The sequence below is a fragment of the Danio rerio genome, chromosome 9 (assembly GCF_049306965.1).
Source record: "Danio rerio strain Tuebingen ecotype United States chromosome 9, GRCz12tu, whole genome shotgun sequence".
NCBI lineage: Eukaryota > Metazoa > Chordata > Actinopteri > Cypriniformes > Danionidae > Danio > Danio rerio.
Window position 1 is genome coordinate 33872302 of NC_133184.1, and position 18048 is coordinate 33890349.

Here is an 18048-nt window from a genome sequence, read left to right on the forward strand (position 1 = left end):
TGATTATGACATTTCAGGAACGTCTGGGACTGGGAAGTAAAAAACATAAATTTTTTTCCTGTGTTTGTAATTTTCCCTCTCTGTTATTTTAATGATGTATTTTTAGTTTGTTAATCAGATTTGTCACATCACACTATTTTTTGTTTATTTTATTCGTTTTGTGGCTTTGCCATTCAATTTTAAATACAAATCTGTAAACTACAGTTCAAACATTGATATGATCCTGGAGTCAGTTTTTATTATAAAAAGTTTATTTCATATTCATTTAATGTTGAAGATATGCACAGCTTTTTAAATAAACTTGAAATATTGCATCCTAATTTCCTCTATACACAGTATATATGTGTATAAATGAGCCTTACCACAGTCAATAAGACGAGCTCTGTACAACAATATCTTTTGGTCTAGATTATAGACTTTTATGTTTTCAAATACATTTTTTACTATTTAGTTTCTGTTTCCCTTTCTGTTTATTTGTTGGAGAGCACATTGGTCAATGAAAGTGGTTAATATTTTGTGATAGCCTAAAAGTAAACCATTAAATAAAATGTAAATAAATAAAATTGCCATAGTCAAATAAACCAATATGTTTTAGGGCACGCATATTTACATATTTTTTATTTGGCATGGTTGTTTTAAGTTTCTTAAAGCTATTTTAATAATAATAAATAAAAACCTTCACTCAGAATGAATGATTAGCACTTCCCTGACCTAATAAGCTAATAGCTAATCAAAATAAACTGTTGTATATTTAGCTTTTTTAATCTTATTAATGCTGGTTGTCGTTGTATCTGATACTGGTTTATATTTTTGATTTTTATTTTTTTTTGGAATGTATTTTGGTTTATTGTATTGCTTATAGCATTATTATGATTAATAATTTTAATAATACTATAAAAATATTAAATCACCCAGTCAGTGCAGGAAAATTGTGAAAATTTAAGTATACAAAGCATCAAAAGAACAATGTCATTGCTAAAGTCCCGGTTGGTCTGATATAGGCCTAGTTAATTATGAAGTAAATATAGAAACGAGAACATTAGTTCAGTGTTTTTTTTTTAATGAAACGCAAACCATCCCAAAAGCAAACAAAAATCAATGGTAATATTCACTAACATGACCAGATTTCTGAAACCTGTGACGATTTTCAGTGGTCAACATTCGTCCTATAAAAAATGCCCATTTATGCTTATTTTTTATTTTTTATTAATATAAGACCAGCATTTTATTGAATAATCATAGTTTAGATATTTAGCTTCTGCATTTAATAAAAACTCAATTATAAAAGCACAGAGTTCGTGCTGATTTCATTAATTCACTGCTGATATTAAATATTGTTTACATTTAAATGAGGCTCGTCATTCTGTCACTACAGCAACTTGAGTTGATCTTTAATATACACAGCTGGTTCTGACCCGATCGTCTCGCAACAAACTCTCGACAACTTTTGAAAAGTTTGATCAGTTTCTCTACTTTGGAAAGTTGTTCTTGGGTCATCTTGATGGAGCAGCGTCGCTCAAGAAGAACCAGGGCTCTCCCCGCACACACGAGTCACTTCTGGCTACAGGGCGTCTCTACCGTTGAGCAGCTCGCAGCGGCGGTCAGGTCAGATCACACCTACAGCTGCATCTCTGACCCAGCGCTGAAGAAGCGACACCTGATGAACGCGGCGGCCCTCCCTGTCCTCCGTCCCGCAGCAGCAGCAGCAGCAGCATCAGTGTCTTCCTCAGTGAACGAGTGTCAGCAGGAGCAGCAGCTCTCCATCCACGGCAGAAGCGTGCAGGACTATCAGCACATCTTTCGCTCCGTCGTGGAGACCGGCTGCAGCCGCTACCGCTTCAAGCGAGGCCTGGGGATCAAGCAACGGTTGTGGGAGAAGCTCCACCGGCCTACGCTGCTGGAGACCGAGCTGCCTGATGGACGAGTCTTGATCACGGAGAGCAGGTCCAGCGGAAGCAGCAGCGCTCCTCAAATCCACGTGGACATCAGTGGAGAGCCACTACCCGAGGAGGAACCCTGAAGAAAGAAGCCCAGACACTGAGCCATCATAGTGTCCCATGAAAGATCAAGGGCACGTATGTACATACTGTATATAGTTATAGAGTAAGTCTTTACATTAAGTTTTCTTTTCATTCAAAGTTTTTATCACTCTGCTGAATGTTTTGATGGTTGCTGATGTGGCTCTTGGGTTCTGGCTGTCAGGTTGTTTTGGAAAGTTTTCTGTGTTTTTGACATGCGCTTTGCAGGGTTTTCTGAGCGGTCTCTTAGTGTTGCTGGTCAGTTGCTGGACTCCTCTGAGTGTTGGTCGGTCAGTGATAGGTTAGTATAGGGTAGGTTAGGTTAGGGTCCCTCACATGGTTTGCAGCTTGACGTGCTGTGAGGGCTTCTGTGCATCAGTGATACTGAGAGCTTCACCACTGGTACTTCACAAGTACTGGCAGGGTCACCCATAGTGGACAGGTCTCAGCTGAGATGCCAGACCAAGACAAACCACCTGATTGTGGACACCTGATTGTGGCCTGATGTTGCAGGGAATAGATCACAGTCTTAGCACAATTGCCTGCATGGGAGAACTTCAAAAAGGTTTTGTATGTGTAAGGAACAAATGCACCAGTGGGACCATGTTAATAACTTAGAGGAATAAATTACCTAAAAGATTTTCTCGGTCCGGCTTATTTTAATAATAATAATAATAATTCCTTACATTTATATAGCGCTATTCTGGGCACTCAAAGCGCTTTACACAATGGGGGGGATGTCCTCATCCACCACCAGTGTGCAGCATCCACCTGGATGACGCGACGGCAGCCATTTTGCACCAGACCGCACACCAGCTGATTGGTGGAGAGGAGACAGTGATGAAGCCAATTGAATATGGAGATGGTTAGGAGGCCATGATTGACAGAGGCCAGTGGGCAGATTTGGCCAGGATGCCGGGCTTGAACCCCTACTCTTTTCGAAGGACATCCTGGAATTTTTAACGACCACAGAGAGTCGGGACCTCGGTTTAACGTCTCATCCGAAAGATGAAATTTTAGCTCCTATCCTACGTTAACACACTTAAACCGACTAATTAAAGCGTTATTAGGCTTACCAGAGCGTTATTAGGGTTTAAGGTGTCCACTCTAGACAGGTGTAGGCTTACATAGGTGGTCCTCTTGGACTGGGTTTGTTTGGACACCTCATGCCCTAAAGGGTTGTTGTTGCTAGATTGGATATGGCTGAAAGTTAACAAGAATTATTTGTATTATTTATTAAATTTCCCATTTATTGTATTTTATTAACATCTACACCCACCTCAACCCTAAACCCAACCGTCACAGCACTGTAGTTGTACCGAGTATTATTTATGCTATCTATTAAATTACCCAATACATTGCATTTTGTAATGCCTACCCCCACCCCAATCCTAACCATCACAGTAGTTAAAATATTAATTGTTGTTAAATTTGGAAGAAATCGGCACTAGGGGGCGCTTTAATACCTCATATGATGTTCAATGTATAAATAAAATAATTAATACATAATTTTTATTATATATTAGATGTCCTCTTTCAAACAACACTACATCCGAACTGCTTTAATTATTTGTCATTAAAAAAAATTCTGTGCTGTACAAATCTCTAACAATCACAGATATTGCTTATTATTAATTAAAGATTGCTAAATATTAATTGACATTTATTTTTGTTTAAATGTCTGAAAGTGTTTTAAACATGAACCCCAATGTGAAGTAAACCCTGTGAATTGCTGTTTGCAACTTGCATTTAGTTTGGTGTGGTTATGGCTTGTGTTTTCAGAGGTAAATATTACTTCACGCGGGTGGAGGTGAACAATGCTGTTGTCTCATAAATGACAGTAGTCTGTGGTTTAGATCTAGGCTATTGAAAAAGTCACAGAAACCAAAGCCACGTTTCATTCATAGCAGAACAGCACAGCTTTATTTAAAATTGACAGAGGTGTTAACGAGATCAGATCTTATTCCACAAAAAAGGTGGACCTGAAGACACATGACAAATGACTTCTAGCTGTGTGACACCTTATCATGATACCTAATTCATTCCCTAAATGACCATATAAATGTATTGGTAACCCATTAAATTACTGACTAAAATCAATCTGAAATAAAATTCTTTTTAATACACATCAACAAACAGCATTCATAAAACAAAACTGAAACGACTCCTCTGTTTACTAGCACGCTCCGCAAGTTATTCTCACAGCTTATTGCCCGTATACCTCGGGATCGTCTCAAAACCGCTACTTTTAAGATGGTCAGCCGACCTCAATCAAGCCCAAAACAAAGAACACGGAAAAAACGGAGTAGGCACTTCTGTTTTTTTCCACTTTTTCAGGGGCTTTGTGGGCAAAAATCTGCATTCCCACAATATTTGCCATCCCAGTGCTCAATCATTCACTTTGTTGATTAGTGGGTGCTTGAATATTTTTTGTTGCTTTTTAATAACACATATTGAGACTGGTGTTGTGTGACTTCCGCATCCAGACAACTAAATGTGTAATGATATTTTGCAATTAATCGTGAAGCAAAATGATTTTGGATCAGTCTGATTGGTGCAAATATATGTAATAATTTGTTGACTCTCAAACAGTAGTTTACACAAAGCTAAAAGAAGATTAAGAAGGCATCGTAGAGCTCGCTGTTGTTTTGTGAACATCAACACTGAACTTTGAGGTCAATGCTGTGGGGAGAAGTAAATGGGATAGGGAAGACAACATTGACTTTCTTCAATACTTTTTGGGTCATAGATGAATGACGAGCTGCGCAAAGGGAGACCAGTTCAAACAAAGGTAATAAATAAAGCTGAAATAAAACATATGAAGTTCTGCTTCGGTGTTCCTTTGTGTTAGAAATTTAGTAGATGTGGCTCATAGATGAATAACTGAAGGGTTAGTTTAAGTTTAAGGTGCTGACTTTCTTCCAGTGTTAGAGTTGAGATTAAATGGGAGAGCCCAGACCATATGGATACTCAGTGTAGATTTCGCTTGAAGACTTCTGAATGTTAAAAGGGGCATTACGGACCCTTCCAGGGGCTGAGAATGGGAAGGTTTGTTGGTTAATAATAACTCTTCAGTCCATTCTGTGTTCCTTTATCTCTTTTCCAATCCTTTATCTCTACATGGTGCTTGCATAATGAGGATGAACTGAGGTGGAAATTCTTGTTGACTTGAAAGTAATACAGAATCCATATTTACTGCCAGACATGACAGAATCCATCGTCCGTTCGCTTTCAGCCCCGTCCACCAGAAGTCTTCCTTGAAAAATCTCTTTGTGGCATGAGTGAGGCGTTTTCCTCGAGCTCTTCCTGGTATTCCTTTCTCTTTCTTTCTCTTTCCTTATCCGTCTTGGGAGGTGAAAGGGTGAAGGGTGGGATTTTAGGGAGGAGAAGGTGTCGTGGTCTCCCATGATGGAGTGTTGACAGGCCTTTAGTTCCCACAGCAGCTTCGAGTGGACTGTGCGTCTGGGTCCTGCAGGTTCACGCCCCTGTGTCGCGCAGCATGCGTAGGGTTTTGGGTGTCTGTTTTTGGCATTTTTTTGCTATTGAGAAATAAACAAGAGTTGAAAAGTCAAGAGGCTGAGTTACATTCATTTATGCCATGAAAATGAAAGTCATCTCTCTGGCTGTCTTTAATAATTCAGTTTATTTTATCTAAAATGGACTGGAAATTTGCTTTCAAGCTTTGCCGCCACTAAGTAACAACCGAAAGGAATAAAAAAGCACCTGTCCTACATTTGTTTGTTACTTTCTGATAGTTTTACTTTTAATTCAGAAGAAACATTTAACACTACTTTCATTTCATTGCAGTTATAAAGGGTTATGTTACAAGCATAATAAAAATATTAGCTGCCCCAAAATGTGTGTGTCATTTCAGCTTAAAACACCCCACTCATCATTTAATTATTTGTGCTGGGGATGTCCAGGAAGCAAACAAAAACCTTTGCAAATGAGAATCTTTCCAGATCAGAAAAGTAAATATTACAGCTTGTGCCCAAACAACGGCAACCTCCCGCTCTCCGTCATGAAGCAAATACAGAAGTAACTGAAAATGCAGTTCAATGAAATTCTGGCAGTCCTGGCTCCATATGGAGCAAATTTCTATTGAGCCCACTGTTAAAATGGCCAACTTTACAGCAGAAAAGAAGGTGTTTACAGCCTGGTACAAAGAACGATTTTGGTTCATAAAGGTGGTCCCGCTCCCCATCTCCACCAGAGACGCGCGGCGACCAGAAGAGACCACGTCGCTGAGAGATCTTCATCCAAGAGACCTGGAGCCAACGTGTAAATATTGTACATAGTTTCTTAGTAAAAGATAATAAAGATTATAGCTGCATGAACTGTGTGGACTGGTTAACCTTCACTCCAGCAGTGCAACACACACTAATTAATTCATTAACACAATATTATGAAGTTTTGATTTAATTTAGGAAAAGAAAACCTCTTCTGTGCTAAAATCGGATGTTTTTTCAGCGTTCTTACTTCAGTCTTTAATGTCAGGTGATCCTTCAAATGTCAGTGTAAAGTGTTGAGTATACTATAAGTGCTCAGTCGTGTTTTTCATAGTTACCAGTGCTGATGGAGTTTTTTTTTAAAGCATCATATTCTGCTGGAAACGTTTCATTTTAATGGTAATGTCCCATAAGCTGAGGTCTTGTGAGTGACTTCCCAAGTTGGTCAAAGTCTACACCGGTGACATGCTCATCTACTCCCAGAACCTGCTACTCTCTACCTACACGTTGTCAGGTGATGTTTCAAAACCTCAACACTCGCATACAGAACAGCCTCAGCGTCTGCACCTCTTACCGGCACTAGCTGCAAGTCTACACCCCCTCTGTCCAGAAGTGAGCACAGCCTCGTGGTACCATCCCAGCAAGCATTTTTTTTTGGGGCGTTTAAAGGTACCAACTGACGATCAAAAGTAAAAATGACTAGTTTTATCTCATCCCAGCAGGGAAACCACCAACAATAAAGAATGAGTTACTATCTGGTGTCATGGCTTTGCAATTAAAACAAGTTTAGCTATAATGGAGGTCGTTGGGGGCAAAAACAGCCACTTGAACAATACATAAGGGTTAAAAGTCTAACAGACGGCTTGGTTAAAACGAGGCTAAAATCTAGGCTGTCAGTGAGTGTGCACCCCTAACCCCGCCTCTCACAGAGACCTCACTAGCTCCATTGAGTGCATTGTGTCTCAGGTTGCATGCAAGTCTGCAGCCAGATACTACTGGAAGCTAGTCATCAAATACACAAGAACGAATGACTACACGTGTCAATCTGTCTATTGATCCATCTAATCTGTCTAGTCAGTCTTTTATTATCTTTTATATGCGAAAATATTCATTCATAAAAATATGTATATATGAACACTGGGTCAAATAGGGTCCACGTGTTTTAAATCTAATAACAAAAATAACCCAATGTTGGTTTTGTCCATATTTAAATGAATGTGTGTAAATGCACGCTTTGATCAAACCTTTTATTCCCCTTGATGATATGGTGCTTTTTTTCCTAGACGTCCTCCAAAGTTTCGATGTTTGGCCGTGTCTGCCATATCTGTTTTGTTTAAAGAAATAAAAAGAAAAAAAAGAATGCATCGGTTCCTGCATGTAGAATTCAGAAATCTCATGGCATTGAAAGAAAACTAGCAGCAGTTTAGTGCCGAGGTCAAAGGTCAGATGAGCAGGCATCACACCTGATCCAAACCTGGGAAACCTTTAATTTGGGAGAAAAAAAAACTCTTCCGTGTTAAAATTTGATGTTCCTCCAGCGTTCTTACTTCAGTCTTTAACGTCAGGTGATCCTTCGAATGTCAGTGTAAAGTGTTGAGTATACTATTAGTGTTCAGTCGTGTTTTTCATAGTTACCAGTGCTGATGGAGTTTTTTTAGAGCGTCATATTCTGCTGGAAACGTTTCATTTGAATGGTAATATGCCATAAGCTGAGGTGTATGAGTAACTTCACAAGTTGACCATAGTCTAGACCGATGACATGCTCATCTTCTCCCAGAACCTGGGAGAACGAAATGTTGCAGCTCGTCCGGTCTTCAATGATGAGCCCAAAAGAGGCCACTTCACAGAGCCGGCCCAAGGCTTAAGAGAACTGAGAGGCAGGACAAGATGGCGGGCTGGACTTGGTTAACTTTAGATTTTACACAAATCTCATTATTTTGCTTTTCACCTAAAATAGTAATTAAAACATCCAAGATGTGTTTTGCCTCATCAAAATGTGGAATTTGATCAGCAAACTACTCGTTCTAAGACAACTATGCCTTCGGCTAAATGACTTGGCTTCAAGTACGATGCCAGACGATTCAGAAATAAAAGGTACTGACTGCACAAACAGATAAACGACATGATGCATCTCATTTCACCACAACTAAAGGCAGCGACAAAAAAAAAGTCAAGCTCTCACTGACTTACTGTCTCATATGGTGTCGAAGGTCCACTGATCGTTCTTGAAGAAGGGGTGACATTTTATTTCATCCACTCCAGTCCGGCCAAGCCTCACCTCCCTGAACATAGCACAACACTGGTCAGCAAAACAAACAGAGAAGCGCTAATCCGTTAAATGACCATAAACCAAGAACATCCAACAGCACAGCATGGAGGAGTGGAGCAGTCAGAGAGACATCCAAAAATAAGGACCGTTCACTCCCCCTTCCTTTTACTTCATCTGCATTGAGGCGGTGCAGCAGTTTGGACTACCACGTGTGGGACATTCCAACAGCCTGAATGCAAAGGGAGGAGTGTGTGTGTGTGTGTGTGTGTTTACATGAAAACATTGAGAGAAATCATTAAGCCCCTCTCTGTATGTTTGATCAGAAATGCTTGTATGTGGGCATGTGAGAGAGGAGAAAGAGGGAAGGAGAAAAGAGGAATTCAGATGGAAGTTGTCAGGCTGGAGGGTGAACGTCCATGAAGCTGATATAGTAAAAGCAGTAGGAGATGAAATGTATGTTTTATTAGGGACTTTATTTATAAAGAGCTTTTAAAGGCATAACATAAATAAAGATCATCTTGTATGTTGTCTTTACATTTTATCTAATTTAATTCAATTAAAATGTTGATATGTCTTAGTAAGTTTTTTGGCGATTTGGTGCTTAAGAAATATTTCTTGTGATTATTATTATTATTTTTACTATTCAGAATTATATGTATATTTTTAGAATTTTTCTAAAACCATTAATGAAAAAAAAAATCTTATTGACCCTAAACCTTTAAAAAAAATAGGGAACATTTCATAAACACTGATAAAACTTTTTTTTTTCACTGATAAAACTATTTATTTATATTTTAGGTATGTGTAGTAATCAGGCTTAGATTATATTAACATTGTTGTATTTTGTCAAATATACACATAATTTACTAATTCAATCAATCAGAACACTACAAAGTGTCAACAACAACACTGGGTTGTGCAAAACTGTGTGTCAATTATACAGGGCTGCAAAATTATGAGAAAAAAAAATCTTTGAATATCTTGAACGGTTTAATAAAGATTATTCATTTTTTTATAGCCAACATTTGTGTTTGGGGAAATGGATCATCATATTCTGGCTACAGAGACAAAATATGTTTTTCCATCACATTAGCTGAGAATAAACTAAGCAAAAACTGCTACTTTTTCTCACTGAAGCTGCTAAATTAATCTCCTTTTTTTCTGTGCCTGGTAATTTATGGCAAGAAAACTTTACTGTTTTCAGTAATAACAAATCTTAGGTACTCTGTGTTTACATTATATATGTTATAAACTACAGAAGAAATCTGATCAAAATGTGTAAAAAATTGTCAAGAAAATTTACTTTTTTTTTTTTTACAGTGAAGCTAATTTCAAATAGAAAAAATAATAAATTAATTTCACTACCAGCCGACCTCTAAAAACAAACAAGTAAGGTTTTATTAAGCTAGTGTGTCTAGTAAAAGCAGTAGGACATTAAAGTTTTATGAAAGACTTATTGTATGAAGAGCTTTTAAAAGCATCAAATTAATATAGACTTGTATGTTCTCCTTTAATTAAATTAAAAAATATATGATTTGGTGTTTATGAAATATTCCCTGAGATTGTCATTTTGGAAAAAAGTACATCGATAGGGAAAAATAGGGAAAATTTCATATGATAACAACGATAACAAATCTAAGCTACCCTGTGATTATATTAAATACGTTATAAACAGGGCTTGACATTAACACATTAACAAATGCGGGTAGATTTCAGCTGTGGCGGGTTAGACAGCCACTCCCACTAGCCACTTTGAGAATACATGAGAATATTGTTTTTAAGTGTCAACTGTGTATAAAAAGTGTATGTATAGCTATATTTTGTTTGCTTTACACATTATTTAAAATTAATAATTAGTAATATTAATTACTAATAACTAGTAATTAGTAATAATTAAAAAAGTAATAATTAGTTCGGTGCAGCCAGAGAAAAACTTTGCAAATCCTTAGTGTCGAGCCCTGGAAACTCATGTGAAATAAACTATTTATAAAAAAAAAACTAAATTAATTGCATAGTGACACTATAAAAATCACATCCCCTGTACTCATGCTCATTGAGCAAGGTCATAAACAACACACAAAAATATTAAATGAACAAGGAGGCATGTGGACACAAAGTATAAATTAAGTAAAGTTAGCATGTCAAATTCAAATTTATCAATATAAAATATATTTTTCCAACATTAAAATTGTGGCTAGTGAAAATGGCGAGTGGCTAGTAATGTTGGAAAACTCCTAGCCACTGTGGCTGGTGATCAAAAAAGGTAATGTCAAACCCAGGTTATAAACTCCAAACTACAAAAGAAATCTCATCATGTGTGTAATAAATTGTCCTGAAAATTAGCTCTTTTTTACAGTAAAGTTAAATTCAAATTAATAAAAAAATTAATGTTACCAGCCAACCTCTAAAAACAAACAAGTAAGGGGATATTAAGCGAGTAAGAGTCTGAATTTTACAAGAAAAAAAAAAAACTCAAATCAAACTTTCATTTTCTCAGTCTCACTTGCTACTCAGAAAGGCACAGATGAGGTCTTTGCCATCCTTTGACATTTCAATATCATCTGGGAAAGTTAAGATGTTTTTGTGATCCATGATCTTTCCATATGTGCCCACCAGAGACTCGGAATGAAATGGAGTGTCGCCTGCCCAGATCGACAGAAGAAAACATTTGATTATGAGAACACTGAAATAAAATTTCAAGAGATGCATATGAAGCTGACACTTCTCACCCACTAGAAGCTCATAAATGAAAACACCAACAGGCCACCAGTCACACTCACGACCGTAATAACCAGTCCCTCCTTGAGACATTAAAACCTCTGGAGAAATGTAATCAGGTGTCCCAACAGCAGTGTTCACAGCGTACCATACCAGTCTAAACACACATGTAGACACATGGATATAAACATTACTGGCTGAGTTAATGTAGCTGAAATACAAGTATGTTTAAAATTTAAATTATTTACACAATTTATATTCATTCAATTTAAGGACTGCATTGTATAATCTAGCCACAAGATGGCAGCACTAACATCTGTCATAACCGAATGGAGGCTTTCTGTAACGTACGTTAATGATGCTGCAATGTGTGAGGTGATAATTGTAAATCTCTACACTACAAAATCTTAAAGAAACTCTCTCATTCTCGGTCATGTATAGTACATCTAAACACACCAACTACTAGTGTATGATATTTATCGTTTTCAATAAAATTGTAATTGTATTGTGGGCTGGCATTACAGAGAGCTTCATTCAATTGAGAAAAACAAACAAAATCACGTCCAAAAGCATTTAAAACTATTGGAAAGCAGTCCCAATGACAAATAGGTGGGTTAAAATATCCCTTTATGGGGTTTTGTTTATAAAATGTGTAAGGTTTTGTGAAATAATACAAGCAAGTTAACACAAGCAGGCTTTCCTGAACATCCATTAAAACACAATAATGCGAGTTCTGTTCAACAGATCAACAGAAAATACCAAACAAAGCTGAAGCAGAAAATGTGCATCTTAGGAGAAGAGTTTGTGTGTGTGTGTGTGTGTGTGTGTGTGTGTGTGTGTGTGTGTGTGTGTGTGTGTGTGTGTGTGTGTGTGTTTTGAACTTCAATCTGTTTTAAATAAATCATCAACAAAGACAGTCACTAATTGCTTCGTTTCTAAATGAATCAGCCATTTTGAATAAATTGTTTGAATAAATGTTCATTGAATCACTTATAAAAACAGAATAAATTCTAAACTCCACACTTCTCTAATATTAAGTTTGTGAAAAACAGCATGTGACCTTTTACATCCGAATTAGTAGTAGAAATTAGGATGCAGGGGCAACACTGTGGCTCAGTGGTTAGCACTGTCGCCAGGAACAAGGTAGCTGGTTCGAGCCCCGGCTGGGCCAGTTGGAATTTCTCTGTGGAGTTTGCTTGTTCCCCCCATGTCCAAAGACATGCATTACAGGTGAATTGAATAAACCAAATTGGCCATAGTGTATGTTTGAAGGAGTGTGTATAGGTGTTTCCCAGTACTGGGTTGCAGCTGGAAGGGCATCCGCTGTGTAAAACATATGCTGGCTAAGTTGGCAGTTCATTCCGCTGTGGCGACCCCTGATGAATAAAGGGACTAAGCTAAAGGAAAATGATTGAATGAATCAGGAGGCAAAAAGTACCAGAATTATCAATTACTGAAGTGTGGAATTAATTCATTTACTATCCTATGAGGCGTGATGACGAAAGGTTAACATGACAGTGACAACAACGTCAATGCAGTAGCCTGAATTTCATTCTCACTTCCACTATTCCATTTTATTACTGTCAAGACACAACTTAGAATTCAAACGAAGTACCGATTTAGATAGTAGCCTAGTATTTTTGAAAAGGAGAAAGAGACTTGCTGTCACCTGCAGTAGTGGTGTCACCTAGTGGTCATATCTATTAATCCATGTCAGGCCTAAACTAGCCAAGGTATCAGCACAAAAGCACACTAAGCAAAATATTGTTCAATGAGATTATCAAAAAAAGGAGAGAAACATTTTTGTTAGTATCACACCCCCTTAAAAGACACTTCAAATGCACTTACCACACACCGAGTCCATCTTCATGCATGTGCCAAAGTCTGCAAGTTTGAGGTGTCCATTGCGGTCCAGCAGCATGTTGTCTGGTTTGATGTCTCTGTGGATGAAGCCCAGAGAATGGATGGCGTCAAGTGTCAGCACCACTTCTGCCGTATAGAATTGAGCCCATTCCTGGTCAGATTCACCAGATCTCCACCTGGCATGAACTCCATCCCCAAATAAAGGTACTTTTCATGTTGGAAAGCACAGCACAGCTATGTGGACAGAGAGATAGAGTGGTGAACAGAGAAGTCACAATATATTTCAGTAATCAATAGCAGTGAAATTTAACAATACTTCATTTCAATTGCAGCAACCCAGCTAAATTAAATAATAAGTAATGTGATATTAAACACAGACTTTATTTAATCGTTTAAATATTTATTTCATAATTTAAATACTGTTATTAAAGAACTTTTAATGCGATCAATTACAGAATGTAAATAATAAAGTTAAAATATTAAAAAATTATAAATGGAATATTAAATGACATTTTAAGTATGAACATATACATACACAAAAACAGTTGTGTCAAGCAATTAATCATAATTAATCAAACCCAAAATTAAAATTTGCATCTTCATAACATGTACATCATTTTTATATTTATTTATTTATAATTTGATGTAGATATAAATATTTCATATGAAGAAATAAATGAATAGTTTCTCAAATATATACACTCCACGAAAATATATTATTTAAATACAAACTTAATTTTCATGTGATTAAGCATTTGACAGCACTAATAAAAATACAGCTAGCAACAAGTTATTTAAATGATGTTATACTTAAAATCAAGTTTAACTTTCTTTATTTTGGTTAGTTAACATCAACATTACAGCAGCAGAAATATTAGGCTTCAAGGTCTAATGAACAGGTCTGTAGTTTTTGTCGTCCTTATTTACATGAGTACATAACTAACTGACTACAATATGGGCTGGTGCATCCTGTGAAATTCAAGTGTTCAAAAACAGCCAGTCAAGACTATTTTCTCAGTCAGGTTTACATTTGACTATTTATACTATTTTATGCTATTTAAGTGAATTACTAGTAGTTTTAGTAATTTAACATTATTATTTTTAATCTTTTACCGGCCCATGCCTAATCCCAAACCAGGGTTTTTTTAAAAGTACAAATTATTGTATCAAGGCTGCGTTTAATGGGTAATACTGAATATATTATGCCAAATTAAATGTCAAAGTAGAATTTCACATTAAGCTCTATTTTAGGATCACAGTGGAACCCCAAAAATAAATTAATTTTGTTCAAAAATAGGTCATGGGTTTCAAATAATTAAATTTTTCAACAGGGTGTGTCTTAACAGTAAATGACATTGACCAGAGTTTAGTGCCCTCTGCTGACCAAAATCAGACATTCTTTAAATTAATTTTCATTTACAACGTTAATACTTTGTCACCATCCTCCAAACTTGATTTGATCACTTATTTCACATTTAATTACTTAAACTAGCATTTTATAATACTATAGCTTATACAATACCCATAATGAGTACAACCTGAATATTTCTCAGAAAATATCTTGCTTTTAAATGATTTAGTTTCCTATAGAATGCAATATTTGTGGAAATCTGGCTTACTCCAATGATGCAGCGGTCAGTACAACATGCTAATTGAAACTATTCTAACAAAATGATTTTGCTGAATTTGTTGTAAACATACACAATAGATAGCAGTACAGCCTAAATTACATATTTTCAAAAGATTATCATTCTGCCTACCTGCAGCGCACGAGGTTTCTCGGTTGATCCGCGGTAAATCCACTTAAGCACTATACCTATTCCATTTATAACACTGCAAACTTGACTTCGCAGGCCGATCATCTTTAAACCCAAAAGGCATTTATTATGTGTTATACCTTGACTGCTGCTGCATAATGGAACGTTTCTCTACACAACTGTAAAAGTGCGCTTTTTAGCTAAATGAAAGCAAACTTTCAAAGGGTTCTGCGTTTTGTCAATTTTAGCTTAATCGCAATAATATTAATAATAATATTAATAAATACATTTAAAATATTATTTATAGTGTAGCCTACTGTGGGACTGTGCAGTAAACTATTTATTTTTATTAAAACATTTTTATTAGGCTACATCTTCCCGAATAACTAATAAATGACTGGCAGTTGCGTCTCTGCTAAAATTAATTTAACAGCAAATTTCTTATGTGTTTTTTTCCCTTTTAGAGCTCAAGAGAGTTGTGTTTAAATAATTAGTTAACCAAAACATGTAATGAATTAAGCTGCTCCTATCATGTCACCCATTTTCTCCCTTGTGAGTTGAGTGCGCCTCCATCGCCGTGTGCGCGTTTTAAAGGCTATTTACGGGCGCACCAGACCTGACGCGGGGACCGGATCTCTGGACTATAGGACTAGCTTTAATCTCACCAATTTTCATAATTCAATTGCTATGTCATATATTTTAAAATATTTAGATGTGTGTTCTGACGGTTGGAACGACGGGAGTGTTAATAGTTAATGACAGAAAGAATTTTCAGTTTGAGTAAACAATCCCTTATGAAAATTGGGATTGTTGGCACATTGGGGCTCAAACTCTTTCTGAGGGGGCAATGCCTCCCTTTGCCCCCCCGTAGCGCCGGGCCTGACTTCCTGCCTCTCCAGCTACAGTCCTGATCACATCACCACCAGGGGCGATTTTCATACTACTGTTGTAAAGAAACACTTGGACATGTGATTATGACATTTCAGGAACGTCTGGGACTGGGAAGTAAAAAACATAAATTTTTTTTCCTGTGTTTGTAATTTTCCCTCTCTGTTATTTTAATGATATATTTTTAGTTTGTTAATCAGATTTGTCACATCACACTATTTTTTGTTTATTTTATTCGTTTTGTGGCTTTGCCATTCAATTTTAAATACAAATCTGTAAACTACAGTTCAAACATTGATATGATCCTGGAGTCAGTTTTTATTATAAAAAGTTTATTTCATATTCATTTAATGTTGAAGATATGCACAGCTTTTTAAATAAACTTGAAATATTGCATCCTATTTTCCTCTATACACAGTATATATGTGTATAAATGAGCCTTACCACAGTCAATAAGACGAGCTCTGTACAACAATATCTTTTGGTCTAGATTAAAGACTTTTATGTTTTCAAATACTTTTTTTACTATTTAGTTTCTGTTTCCCTTTCTGTTTATTTGTTGGAGAGCACATTGGTCAATGAAAGTGGTTAATATTTTGTGATAGCCTAAAAGTAAACCATTAAATAAAATGTAAATAAATAAAATTGCCATAGTCAAATAAACCAATATGTTTTAGGGCACGCATATTTACATTTTTTTATTTGGCATGGTTGTTTTAAGTTTCTTAAAGCTATTTTAATAATAATAAATAAAAACCTTCACTCAGAATGAATGATTAGCACTTCCCTGACCTAATAAGCTAATAGCTAATCAAAATAAACTGTTGTATATTTAGCTTTTTTAATCTTATTAATGCTAGTTGTCGTTGTATCTGATACTGGTTTATATTTTTGATTTAGATTTTTTTGGAATGTATTTTGGTTTATTGTATTGCTTATAGCATTATTATGATTAATAATTTTAATAATACTATAAAAATATTAAATCACCCAGTCAGTGCAGGAAAATTGTGAAAATTTAAGTATACAAAGCATCAAAAGAACAATGTCATTGCTAAAGTCCCGGTTGGTCTGATATAGGCCTAGTTAATTATGAAATATAGAAACGAGAATATTAGTTCAGTGTTTTTTTTTTTTTTAATGAAACGCAAACCATCCCAAAAGCAAACAAAAATCAATGGTAATATTCACTAACATGAACAGATTTCTGAAACCTGTGACGATTTTCAGTGGTCAACATTTGTCCTATAAAAAACGCCCATTTATGCTTATTTTTTAATTTTTTTATTAATATAAGACCAGCATTTTATTGAATAATCATAATTTAGATATTTAGCTACTGCATTTAATAAAAACTCAATTATAAAAGCACAGAGTTCGTGCTGATTTCATTAATTCACTGCTGATATTAAATATTGTTTACATTTAAATGAGGCTCGTCATTCTGTCACTACAGCAACTTGAGTTGATCTTTAATATACACAGCTGGTTCTGACCCGATCGTCTCGCAACAAACTCTCGACAACTTTTGAAAAGTTTGATCAGTTTCTCTACTTTGGAAAGTTGTTCTTGGGTCATCTTGATGGAGCAGCGTCGCTCAAGAAGAACCAGGGCTCTCCCCGCACACACGAGTCACTTCTGGCTACAGGGCGTCTCTACCGTTGAGCAGCTCGCAGCGGCGGTCAGGTCAGATCACACCTACAGCTGCATCTCTGACCCAGCGCTGAAGAAGCGACACCTGATGAACGCGGCGGCCCTCCCTGTCCTCCGTCCCGCAGCAGCAGCAGCAGCAGCATCAGTGTCTTCCTCAGTGAACGAGTGTCAGCAGGAGCAGCAGCTCTCCATCCACGGCAGAAGCGTGCAGGACTATCAGCACATCTTTCGCTCCGTCGTGGAGACCGGCTGCAGCCGCTACCGCTTCAAGCGAGGCCTGGGGATCAAGCAACGGCTGTGGGAGAAGCTCCACCGGCCTACGCTGCTGGAGACCGAGCTGCCTGATGGACGAGTCTTGATCACGGAGAGCAGGTCCAGCGGAAGCAGCAGCGCTCCTCAAATCCACGTGGACATCAGTGGAGAGCCACTACCCGAGGAGGAACCCCGAAGAAAGAAGCCCAGACACTGAGCCATCATAGTGTCCCATGAAAGATCAAGGGCACGTATGTACATACTGTATATAGTTATAGAGTAAGTCTTTACATTAAGTTTTCTTTTCATTCAAAGTTTTTATCACTCTGCTGAATGTTTTGATGGTTGCTGATGTGGCTCTTGGGTTCTGGTTGTCAGGTTGTTTTGGAAAGTTTTCTGTG

At 36.9% G+C, this 18048-nt stretch overlaps 2 protein-coding genes across 4 annotated transcripts in view; both read right to left on the minus strand.

Moving 5' to 3' along the window:
- LOC103911669 (rho-associated protein kinase 1-like) overlaps positions 1-18048 on the minus strand; it is a 31470-nt gene that overhangs the window by 1673 nt on the left and 11749 nt on the right. The gene's annotated exons all lie outside the window — the stretch shown is intronic.
- On the minus strand, positions 3914-17767 carry LOC101884351 (rho-associated protein kinase 2-like). Of its 3 annotated transcripts, XR_012385511.1 has the most exons (7): positions 17297-17767; positions 13083-13331; positions 11246-11391; positions 11020-11158; positions 8438-8529; positions 7492-7571; positions 3914-5557 (listed from the first exon to the last, which is right to left on the minus strand). XR_012385511.1 is itself a non-coding variant. In XM_073912874.1 (6 exons), the coding sequence occupies exons 3-5, from the start codon at positions 11325-11327 to the stop codon at positions 8442-8444; spliced, it is 309 nt and encodes a 102-aa protein (XP_073768975.1). In that variant the 5' UTR covers positions 11328-11391; positions 13083-13331; positions 17297-17767; the 3' UTR covers positions 3914-5557; positions 8438-8441. The 3 variants fall into 3 exon arrangements, 2 of the variants coding, with proteins under 2 accessions (XP_073768975.1, XP_073768976.1); XM_073912874.1 differs by lacking the exon at positions 7492-7571; XM_073912875.1 differs by lacking the exons at positions 7492-7571; positions 11246-11391.

Excerpts from the sequence above, each read along its gene's own strand:
- LOC101884351 (XM_073912874.1), bottom strand. The coding sequence starts at position 11,327 with ATGTCTCAAGGAGGGACTGGTTATTACGGTCGTGAGTGTGACTGGTGG. Across the intron at positions 11,159-11,245 it reads CATTTATGAGCTTCTAGTGG|GCGACACTCCATTTCATTCC; the intron begins GTGAGAAGTGTC and ends CGATCTGGGCAG. Across the intron at positions 8,530-11,019 it reads TGTGCCTTTCTGAGTAGCAA|GGAGGTGAGGCTTGGCCGGA; the intron begins GTGAGACTGAGA and ends TGCTATGTTCAG.